Here is a 12,188-nt window from a genome sequence, read left to right as displayed (position 1 = left end):
CCTTAACAGGTTGAAGTGCCCTCAGAGTTGGTTGAGAGGCATGGCGCAGGACATATGCTTTTTTTGTTGAGTAGCTGCATCCTCAACTTGTCTTTAATGTTGTTATGGGATCTGTATAGTGCTTTTATAGTGAAAGTGTGTTTCTTTTCTACTGTATTTACCTTTGATTTTTGTATTTTTATTTTCTGTTTCTGTGTTTTCTTCATTGTTTATATTTTGTATTTACCTCGTAACTTTGTTGTATGTTATACTATGACCATGGTTGCCGATGTTTTCTGTTTAATTAATTATTCAAATTACTGTTTTTTCTTGGATTGAAATAGCCAATCTATTCATCAAACATAAACTAGCACACTGATGATTGAAAAAAATGTTAATTTGTAGCTTCTCATGGTTAGCTTCATGTATAAATTAATGGGTGTTTGGCTGAAGCCTCAAACCTTTGCTAGGAGATTTAAATTTCTCAACTATATCTTTTTTTTTTTTTTCAATTTAAGGATTCTTGGAGTTGATAAACAATATGTTGACATCAGGAATGGTGCCAGCTCTGTATGCTGATGATGAAAAGGAACAGATTCTGAGTGGTGTAAGTTAATTACTTCATTATGGTGGCCTTAAATTTTACAAGAGGAAGGTTATGGTGAAGGAAGTCTGGCAGTGTATTTACCAAATTGATTTCACAGTGTGAATTATCAATTTTTTTACCCTGGGAACATTCAATAAATCTCTGCTATCTATAATAAAACGATTATTTGCTTCAGATTGTATGACAGGATTATCAAAATCATGAATTCAAGAATCGACAAACTTGTGCTTTTCCCCTAAACCATGAAATATGTTCTTTAACAGTGCTGGGTAAATGCAAAAGTAAAAACATCTTGTTAAAAACTAATTCCCAAAGCCTTAATCTTAAAATGTCTGTTACATTTCAGATTCGTGATGAAGCAGTAAAGGCAGGAACACCCCATGCTAGAGAAATGATTTGGCAATACTTTGTGTCTAAATGTTCTAACAATCTCCATGTTGTATTGGCTATGTCTCCTGTAGGTGATGCTCTCAGAACCAGATGTAGAAATTTCCCTGGTAGGTTTTAATGAAATAAATTGGACTTTTTCTCTTGATTTAAATCAGAATTCTAACTTTTCATATAAGGTTTGTGCCTTTATCGTTTTTTTTAAATTTTTTTTTTTATTATTTTCGGTATTTTCGGTATAACATTTTTTAACACCTTGTTTGTCATATCCACTAAAAAGTTTAGGGCATCTTTCAAAAAACATTTTTTTTTTTTTTTCAAAATAAATCTAGATTTGTTGAAATTAAAAGCAGAAATTATCAAACTTGAGGCACATACACATAACAGAACTCAAATCTGATTCTTTTCATGAGTTCAAATAAATATTTATTGTATCCATTTTGGAAAAAAAGGATTTTTTGAAAGTGGCACAATTCACTTTTTAGGAGCATATAAGAAAAATATACATTCTTGTTGAAATAAAGTATTTGCATACTCAAGTTTTTTATGTGGTAAAAATTATCTATCATAAAATGGAATCTCTCTCTGAGTAATTTTTCACTAATTGGTTTTTGAACAGCCGATATTGTTTTGTTTCTATATATACTTTCATTGTATATTTATTATAATTTCTAGGTATGGTTAACAATGCTAACATTGATTGGTTCTTCCCATGGCCAGAACAAGCCTTGTATGCTGTAGCTAGTGTATTTATATCACCTGATGTAAGTTTTCTAAATATAAAGTAAATATTTTGCTGTACTGTAAAATTCAGAACTAATGCTTTTATGAATTATTGTAATGTTTCTTAGGCAAAAAAAAAAATAGAATTAATTTTTGGAAAAATCCCGTGATTCTAAAACTTCAGTTTTGTTGGATAATAGTCCAGTTACAATTTTTTGGAAATGATTAAAACATCGAAATAATTGAATTTGAATTAAAATAATGCACACATATGATAACCATTTTTTCTTCTGTTGCCAAAATTGATTTTTAATTAGAAAATCAGTGAAATTGTGAATGAAAATAAGAAAAAAAGAAACATGTTAAAAAGTATTGAATTATAAAACTGTATCTTTTTTTTTTTCAGGATATGAATGCAAATTTCTATCTTATTTCTGTCTTATATATTTTTAGAATCAACTTATACCAGATGAACATCGTACATCAGTGGTCAGTCATATTGTCATGGTACACCAGGCTGTTGGAAAATATAGCAAGCTCTTCTTACAGAGATTGAGAAGAAACAATTATGTCACACCTAAAAATTATCTAGACTTTGTCAACTCCTATCTCAAATTGCTAGAGGTCAAGGACAAATTCATTCTGAGCCAGGTATTTATTGATATCATTGGTATTCTCAACAAGTTTTTTGAATACCTTTTATATTATGAATATCATAATTATTATTTTATCCCCCCCCCTTTAAAAAGCAGGAGGTATATAGTGATCATGGTGTCTGTCTGTTCGTTTATCTATCCGTCCCCTCTTCTAATCCACAACTCCTCTGAAACAGCTGAATGGAATTAAATGAAACATTCATAGATTCTTTATTACATAATCCCTTTGTGCACATTTTGTTTTGTATTTCCATCTGAGTGCTAATTCACTTCAGGGTACCCTATATGGTTTACTGGAGAGGTGAGAATGGGGTGTTATCGAGTGAGCTTTTCTCATTGTTATTTGTTGTTTTAACAGAGATGTCCTTTGATTTCGGAGCCTAAAATTGGTCATTTCAGAAACATTTATTAAAAATTACATTAATTCATTTTACTAGGACAAATCAATCATATTTCAGTGGAAATTTTAAAATACACATGTTATGTAAATAATATTTTTGAATTTGCAAGGAAAAAAGAATTGTGAATAAAAAGGATTACTCAGTCTGGTAAACTTTTCTCTCTTGTCCTACCTGCCAATGGTCTATAAACCACAATCAGTATATCAATTTATCCTAATTTTTTATCCCAGTGTGACCGTCTGTCTGGAGGTTTACAGAAAATCTTTGAAGCCAGTGAACAGTTGGCTGTACTCAATGACAGACTTGCTGTACAAAAAGTAGCTGTCACAGAAGCCACAGAAGCTTGCGAGAAGATGTTGGAAGAGATTTCCTCAGGTACAGCCATGGCTACAGAGAAAAAGAAGATGGCAGAAGAGAAGGCTACAGAAATAGCCGAGCAGAGTAAAGTCATTGCTGTCGAAAAGGTTTGTTTTTCAGAAAAAATTTTTTTTTTTACTGTGCAAAATATGGTAAAAAGTGTTTAAAACTTTGTTTTATATCTTTTTAAGCCAAATTTGTTAAAAGTGAAAAATTAAAAAAAAACTTTAGAAATCCACATGTGTAAATGAAGTTTTTGCTTTTGAGGAAATACCCTTTAGAGGGTTATTTTGGTAAGTGTAAAATTTTGCAAGGTTTATGGAAAATTTTGGCCTTTCTGATTTAAGCAGATGCTAAGTGATAAATTTAGAACTTAGGCTCAGTGTAAAATTTGACAGTTTTAGAAAGACCGCTAAAATATGCCAAAATTATCACTCCCTCAAAATTACCCACAGTTTACAGTAGTTGTCCATAGAAAATTAATAAAATTGCATTAATGCTAGGATAAATATTTTGTTTTCAATTATGAATGAATTAAGGGTCATGTAGTTTTGGTTCAAGGCAAAATATAATACCAAAAAGTTTACTCAATAACAAAGTTTTTAGCAGCATTGCACCAGAATTGACATTTATATGCAAGCTGAATAGAGAAGTTATTATTTTAATAGAAAGATGCAGAGGATTCCTTGGCTGAAGCCTTACCAGCTTTGGAAGCTGCCAGACTGGCCTTGGAAGATCTTGACAAGAGTGATGTCACTGAAATCAGGTAGGTTTTTCTGATCTTTGAGTTAAATGGGGTGTTTTATTAAACCTCACTTGGTGAGTGAGTTACATATTGGAATCACCTTGTTATTTTTGTCTTGTCTATTCAACAATTACAATTTTTTCCACAAAAATTTAACAGCTAAAGTAAATCTATTTTAATTTGAAAGCTTTATTGACAAAAGTACTGATGTATAAAAAAAAAACTTTTTAGGGGTGCAAATTTTGGGTTATACAGCAGTGTGTCTAAAAAGGCCAAAATAAATTCTTCCAATTATTCACTCTTGGGTAAACTACTTAAGGCACCAATTAGAAATTCTATAATTTTTTGTCTTCAAATTGTTAAATACATATGCATTACACTTGTTTAAGTAATCAGCTGTATGGTATTTACCTGCTTTAGTGATAATAGAATTCTGATGTAAGGAAATCAAAATCGTATTGAGTTTTGGATTGTATTCTGACTGCAGACCAAAGAACTTTTCACATCACAGTAGCATGCAAAAAAAAACAAAAAAAAGCAAAAATACATTATTTTCATTTTTCCAAATTGAAAAGCGGGTCCAGGCTCAACACCTCACCCCCCTCCCCTTGGATATCCCTCTGCTGGCTTGAAAAGAATCAACAAACCAAGCAATTACATATTACAAATATATTTCTGATTGTGAGACAAATCTGAAAAAAAAGACTTACTGCTTCATGTATGTATTATTTCAGATCATTTGCCAAACCACCAGCTGAAGTACAGAGGGTTTGTGAGTGTATTGTCATCTTTAAAGGTATCAAAGAAGTATCCTGGAAATCTGCCAAAGGAATGATGGCTGAAGCTAACTTCCTAAAGTCCTTGACAGAAATGGACGTGGATGGAATCAGTTCGAGACAAACTAATGCTGTGAAAGGTGAGACATGGAATGAAAGAGAAGATAGCTATGAATTTTGAACATGATTTAAAGCTTAAGAATTTGATCTCTCAGATCTGTATGCTATACTTGGGTTCAATGACAAAATTTGTTTAGTGGGTTTTGATAGCTGCTTGGATTCATTAGATTAACAATGCATGAAAACTGATAGAATTTTACACCTAACATCTCACAAATCACTTCCAGGTCAAATGGCAACCCCTTAAGTTGTACCGAAAACACACTGAACCTAAATCTATACACTTTAAGTGCATTATTTGTGTGTATTCTGAGCTGAGAATGTGTACTTTATAGGCATTTTTGTAATTTACTTCAAAAGTGTATGAATATAGTTTACATGTGTGAGTAATTTGCCTTCATACTGTCAGTTAGCAGAAAAAGGTAAAAATGTGGATTTTCAGTATTAATTCAAGTAAATTTTGTGAAGAATTTCAACGATTATCATTCCATTTAGTGTAATGATTTTGAAAGCCTTATTTTCCAAGCTTGGCAATGGTATGCACTTTAAGATGTCATTTGTCCTGGGAATTTACAGTGAACTTTGAAAATTACTTTTTTAATATGCAAAGTAATGGAAACATTAGAAGTGGTTAGTGACACCTAAACCATATTGGTTTATTTCAATATTTGGTTACTGTTTGTAGCATGCAGATAAGGAAAGTTTCATTGAAGTTATTCTGTGTTCTTATCTGTTCATCAAAGATGTATTGCTGTGAATGTACTATTGTTTGTGGCGTACTAATTTTTGTGGTTTTCGTGGGTAGGCCAAACCACAAAATTAGGTTCTCAATGAAAAGGATATTTCCATTGATGAGTATACTGAAAATCTCAAAACCACAAAATTAAAAATCCACAAACTTGTATTTCTTCCCTAATCCACGAAAATTGGTATCTACAAATTAAAGTACTTTCACAGTAGTCTTGAGTTTCATTTTTTTTATATTGATATGATGCAATTGTTTTAATTTTTGCTGTGTACTAATTTTCAGATAGTACCCATAAAATTGTTTTATTACACTCTATAAATGCTATCCTTTTTTGAAAGTGTGGAAATTGATTTTTGCAAATATTTTAACTTGATAGAATCAGTGAAAATTAGAAATGGAAAAAAGTAATACATGTACAGGACTTAGAACAAATGTTGGTCATGAAGTAAACATGTATTTGAATAAAAAGGATACAGGTAAATACACTGTTATATATCTGACCACTGTCATGTTGCAATACATCAATGGCTTTGTAAAGCATTGTGTTATTGCACCATTGCATCTTCATCCTTTCATTCTATTTTTAGCCATGCTGTCTGACAAGTCATGTACAATGACAATTGACAACATGAAGACAATCAGTAAGGCTGGAACAGGTCTGCTGAAGTTTGTAGAGGCTGTCATGGGATACTGTGTAGTGGCCAGAGAAATCAAACCAAAGAGAGACAAGGTATTCCAGGGATTCAGGAAGGTCCCTAGGAGGCCTGCTACCCCCTTTCTAAAAAAACCTAAAGGTTCACAAGGAAAAAAAAATATTGTGGGCTTTGGTTTATTCGTTTACAACCCTCCCCCTTTTTTTTTAAACCCTGGATCAGCTTTTCTTGCTTCTTATCTTATTTTAAAGGGCTTGCATATTTTCAGGTCTGAAGCTTTTTTTTACACCCTGCCACATGAATTGTCTAGGTATTATGTGATACCATCTGAAAATTTGTATGTCCGTCAGTCCATCCATCAGTCCATCCGTCTGTCTGTCACCCAGCCATTAAAAGATGATAATGTTAGAACTTTACACGGGAGTTTAGTACCATAAAATACAGACAAGTTCAGTTTTCAGCAAATTCACAATGCAATTTTTCGATTTAGGGCATTTTGAACATTTGGTCAGCCTCCTTTTTTCACCATTACATAGTGTGATATCACATAATGTTCCATTAATGCCCTATATTTACATTATGAAACTATGTACGTATGCATTTCATTTCACCAGTGAACTTTTGATTTTATCTCACTGAAAGTGGAAACAGAAAAAAGAAAATAGACTTTATTTTCACGATAGATCTTTATTTTTACAAACATCATTGTTTTTAAAAGGTGGCTAAACTAGAGAGGAGTTACCATCAGGCCAAGAGAGACTTGGAGAAGATTACCAATGAAGTTAGCTCACTTGAGAAACAATTAGAAGAACTTGGAAGGAAGTATGAGGAAGCTATGGCAGAGAAACAGAAACTTCAGGAAGAGACGGAAATAATGGAACGTCGTCTCATTGCTGCCGACAAACTTATCTCTGGTCTCAGCTCTGAAAATGTCAGGTGAGCAGGCTATTTAGGGTTTCAATATAACAAAACATTACAGATGATTTTCATGTTTTCTGACAATAAAAATAGCGTTATAATTTAAAACAAAAAACTTTGTATCCAAATTAAAACATATGATACCAGTAAATTTATGGAAACGAAAATTTTCTTCAGACTGCAATTATGATTTTTTTTTTTTGGTGATCTTGAACTTGCTTGCCAATTCTGGCCTCAATTCTTATAGTTTTGGTTGAAGTGGAAAAAGTTTAATTTATTGTTTAAAAAGATGAAAATCTGATTTTTTACAGATTTATGAATAAACATTTGGATAAGATTCCGTTCATGAGCTTTTCTCCCTCTGCATTCATTATAAATGCTATATTTTTTGTATTGCAGATGGACAAATGACTTGGAAGAACTGAAAAAGAAACGAGTTAAACTGCTTGGTGACTGTCTGGTCAGCTCTGCCTTCCTTAGTTATGTTGGAGCCTTTAGTTGGGAGTTCAGAATGGAGATGGTATTTAAGGACTGGGTTACAGACCTTAATGAAAGAGGGGTTCCAATGAGTGAGCCTTTCAAACTAGAGGACCTGTTGACTAATGATGTAGAAATCAGCAAGTAAGTAACCTTAGTGACATTTTAGCATACCTATTAACCCTCCTGCCTTAGGGAGAGACTCCTCACAAAACCAAGGAAAAATCTAGAATCTTTTGCATAAAAGTGTAAGATGTATGGGAGGTTTTTGGTTAAAATTACTACATTTTCTTTTAAAAAATACTACATTATTGAATTTTTATATAAAAAATTTCGCTTTTCCGTAAAAATTTTCCACGAGACAGTGTCAAAGGGGAGAATCTCCTTCATGAACTGTTTCTCAGGTTATTATGTATGGTTATAGTTACAGGTGATATGGGTCACATGGAACTTTGTTTTCACAGGTTTCATGTTAGTGATGAACATCAAACTGGTTTAATTAAGAAATTATTGCAGATTATACAACAGTAAAACCTATATCAAACAAACCCTGAATAAACCAAAAACCTTTCTCAAACAGAATCTTCTGATAGCTTGTAAAATGTGAGAAAAAGTTCAAGTGCATTGCATTTTGAACCTGGATAGAGCCAACACCTTAAAAATCTCCAAATCCTTCAATAAGAAAGGGGTTCTATTTAGACAGTTTTTTTTAACATTTCACTGGATTCACTTTTAAAATAATTCTTCAACACCATACTTATTTAGTGACTCCTGATTTTTTGTTTCTCACATCTCTCATTAGATTTTCCTTTAACTTGTTCAATTAACTACTTTCCTCAGTATTTACCTGTTCATTAAGAATTTTGTACTTGTTTCTAGGTGGACATCAGAAGGTTTACCTCCAGATGAACTGTCTATACAGAACGGTATCCTGACAACACAGGCCAGTAGATTCCCTATGTGTATAGATCCTCAACAACAGGCTCTTAACTGGATTAAAAAGAAAGAGGAACCCAACAATCTCAAGGTAAAAAACTCTTTCACGTTTTGTATCAATGATGGTTCCTATAGAAACATTATACAAATTGATATAATTGATTTAAATTCATGATTGTTTAAAAAAAAAAGTAATTTTCTTTTATTTATGCCCCTCCCCTTCTCAGGGGAGAAATACAAAACATTGGTCTTTTCTCCTGTTTTAAGCCAGTGAATCAAAATGCACGTAACTTTTTAACAACCAGGAAGAGATTAAATTTCTGTGTGAATTTTCAGGCCATTTTACATTACCGAGTTTTCTACAGATTTCTTAGGAGAAACAGATACTTCTCTACTCCTCCAATATTCTTGGGGATTACATGATTTCTCCACTCTCAATAGTTAAATTTTAGTTTTAACTCACTGCCTGAAGCTCACAGAATTTAACTATCTCGGGTGGAGAAATTTTGAAATCCCTTAAGACTGAAGGTGAATCTATATTTATGTCTTTTAATCAAACAGTATGTACTCAATATATCCCTGTGTAATGTTTAAGTACCAATCCATATAAAATTCAGACACTGCCAATGGTAAAGTGATTCGTGATGTAGAAAAACCCACCAAACAAACAATGGTTTTTCAGTATACATATGCTATATTTTTGCTTAACAAAAATCATTTCAATATTAACATCTGCACTTTAGAGAAAGTCATACTTAAATCAACCAAATGGAAGCAAATCAAGAATGATAACTCTTGCAAAGTGCAGATTTTGTGCGCAATCCATATAATGTTTATCTAAAAAGTGCAACAACCAAATGAAAAACTAAGACTTCTTATGTGATCAGTAACTGTTTATGAACAAGAAATAAAACTGAATTTGGTGGGTTTTTGACATGCATGAATCACCTTCTGTCTGATTTTTAGAAAGACTAATAATTAAATGCTTAAGACGCATGAATAGTGGAATGAAATTGATTTTTTTTATTTCAAATCCAAAAATTTCACATGAATTCTTTAGCTTAACGTATTTGCTTATACCTGTTCATCTGGCATCATATGTATGAATATCTTTTTCATGATACAAAATCTTTGATATTTTTTCAGATCTGTACATTTAATGACAGTGATTTCCTGAAACAGCTGGAGTTAGCCATTAAATATGGCTTCCCCTTCCTCTTTAAAGATGTTGACGAATACATAGATCCAGTCATAGATAACGTCCTGGAGAAAAACATCAAAGGTAAATTATCGCTTTGCTTGATTGATTGATTGATGGGGGATGCTGAAATTTTGTAGCAAATTCTTTATTTAGTTTATAAGGAAAAGAGATGTAATTGAAAGTCTGGAATTATTAATCCTTGTAAAGTGTTTTTTTCTTTTATTAGTCATTCTATAATTAGTCGGTTGTATTTCAGCTGTTAGAAATGAATAATTTGGACAATGATTTTAATATCATTTATGAATCAGACATCTTTAGGATCTTTTTGTCATAAAGAAATTAATGACCCCTATAATTTCAAGTGTAAGGGCTATTCCAGTAAAATTTACCTGAAAGGGATTGAAAGCCACGATTCATAAGGGGTACCACCAAGAGAATTTCATTTGTCCATGCATTAAGGAGGTAGTCCTAGAGTAAGGCAAGTAACTCTTGAAATCACTGATATGTTTGTATCATATACAACTTCACCAAAGCCTTTCAAGCTTTCCTTTGAAACAGAATGAAATAAGTCTGAATTACTTTGATGGTTACATGAGATTGATATAAAATGGTGAATACAAATGTTCCAATGATTGTAAGAGTTATGTCCCTAGGTCTACCTCCTCAAATTGTGTAAAATATCAGAATTACTCCCAACCTAGGTTTAAATAATTGAGTGATGTTCCACCTTCTCCAGAGAAATTTTACTGGAATAGGTATTATGTGTGTGTGTTAACATATTGAAAACAGACTTCAAAATCAAATGAATTGTGTAGTTTATTATTGTATAACTGAAACTTGATATCTTGATGTATAATAAAATAATTATTAATTTTACTGAAGTGAAGGCAGGTAAGTTGCCCATGCATAAGTATCAGTTATCTCCCTTTTTTATTTTCTGATTATTTTTATTTTCAGGAGGTACACAGCCTTACATAGGTTTTATTGTTTTATGAAATTATATTTTAATTTACCCCTCAGTGTTTATATACAATTATTGTTATTATTGTGAAGTTTATTTGTTATGCATGCAATAAAAGTGATATTGTTTTGTCCAAAGCATGTTTAATTCACAAAAGTAATACATGATTGTCTTTTATAGTTTTAAAAATCAATTTTCTGAAGTTTTAAACATTTCAATGGTGTATTATGAGTTTTATTTTCAAAATCATTTGTAACTCTATATTAATGATTCAGCTTGGAGCTAAATACAATAAAATAAGTATGCAAACATTAAATTTTCATTTTGGAGGGAAGCATAGAATCTGAAGCCATTTATATGGTTAGTAATGAATGTTAACTTTTAAATCATATGTTCTAAAAATACTTTGAAAACTGGCTCTGTATACATTGCTCTAAATGTCTAGGACTGATATAAATTCATAAATGCTTTTATATGCGAATAGACTTGGTTATTATGCCCCTCCCCTTTTCAGTGGAGATATACAAAACAGTAGTCTTTTCTCCCATTCTAAGCCATTGATTAAAAAAATTACTTTTTAACCATAGGGTGGTGATTAAATTTACACGTGAATTGTCCTGTTATTATACATTTCCGAGTTTTCTACAGTTATGTACTGTTGTCCATCTTCCCTTGCATCTTCACACTTCAGACTATAACTCAAAAAAGCTTCCAGCAATTTTTATGAAAATTTGGTGAATTGTTTACCAGTATTTCTATTGTCTATAAAGATGAAGTAATGTTCTGAAGGAGCAATTCTCTAATTTTTATTCACTTGCTTTATATTCTTGATGTTTATTTTAGGTTCACAGGGCAAAGAATTTGTTATTCTTGGTGACAAAGAAGTGGACTATGACCCTAACTTTAGACTTTATCTGAATACCAAGCTGGCTAATCCAAAATATACGCCCAATGTGTTCGGTAAATCTATGGTCATCAACTACACTGTCACTCTAAAGGTTGGTAGCACTTTTACGTTGATGATAAAAACCATGTTTTTTCAAGTTGAAATGATTTACTGCAGCAGCACCACTCTCAGAGTAAATGATTTGTCTTTTGCTTTGTTATCACTGAAGTTTGTTCTTAATTGTATTATTGGTTTTGCTTTTTTGTATAGAAGGATTACAGTTAATACAAGTATATATTTAATGTAAAAAAGAGAGACAAAACTAGATCATCCTTTAATTGTGAATGCTGAAATTTTTGTGAGGTGTCATTTTTGTTATTTTTATAGCCAATGAATTTGCAGTGGTCGAGGTGTAAATTTGGTGGAACAAATCTTAAATAAGTTAAACAAAGAAATTTTCACATAGGGGTAACTTTCAGGACTTAATGTTGGGAAAATTACCCTCATGTGAACTTCCATGTTCCTTGTTCATAGTATTTCTTCCCAGTGCACTTTTCGACCTTATAATTGTGATTGGGCAAGATAAGGGCTAGAATGTAATCCAGTGTCAAAAAGTAATCAAAGGAACCAAGATTGGAGGGGAAATGAAAAGAAAGT

The 12,188-nt window shown here is 31.9% G+C and overlaps 1 protein-coding gene across 2 annotated transcripts in view; it reads left to right on the top strand.

Annotated features, from left to right (window-relative positions):
• LOC148606620 (dynein axonemal heavy chain 10-like) overlaps window positions 1-12,188 on the top strand; it is a 67,645-nt gene that overhangs the window by 44,505 nt on the left and 10,952 nt on the right. Inside the window, exons 42-54 of one of the 2 annotated variants that reach the window (XM_088543735.1) lie at window positions 498-586; window positions 933-1,083; window positions 1,649-1,737; window positions 2,150-2,347; window positions 2,984-3,217; window positions 3,779-3,876; window positions 4,590-4,771; window positions 6,087-6,229; window positions 6,871-7,088; window positions 7,470-7,691; window positions 8,427-8,574; window positions 9,630-9,766; window positions 11,487-11,643. In XM_088543735.1, the coding sequence (XP_088399861.1) occupies window positions 498-586; window positions 933-1,083; window positions 1,649-1,737; window positions 2,150-2,347; window positions 2,984-3,217; window positions 3,779-3,876; window positions 4,590-4,771; window positions 6,087-6,229; window positions 6,871-7,088; window positions 7,470-7,691; window positions 8,427-8,574; window positions 9,630-9,766; window positions 11,487-11,643 (2,066 nt within the window). The remainder of the gene's footprint in view (window positions 1-497; window positions 587-932; window positions 1,084-1,648; window positions 1,738-2,149; window positions 2,348-2,983; window positions 3,218-3,778; window positions 3,877-4,589; window positions 4,772-6,086; window positions 6,230-6,870; window positions 7,089-7,469; window positions 7,692-8,426; window positions 8,575-9,629; window positions 9,767-11,486; window positions 11,644-12,188) is intronic. The other variant, XM_088543734.1, reaches the window with a different exon arrangement.

The sequence above is a fragment of the Perna viridis genome, chromosome 9 (genome assembly GCF_037379345.1).
Source record: "Perna viridis isolate PV_CMFRI_1.1 ecotype Kerala chromosome 9, ASM3737934v1, whole genome shotgun sequence".
Classification (NCBI taxonomy): Eukaryota; Metazoa; Mollusca; class Bivalvia; order Mytilida; family Mytilidae; genus Perna; species Perna viridis.
Note: the sequence above shows the minus strand (reverse complement) of the source record. Positions and strands in the feature narration are given on the sequence as shown.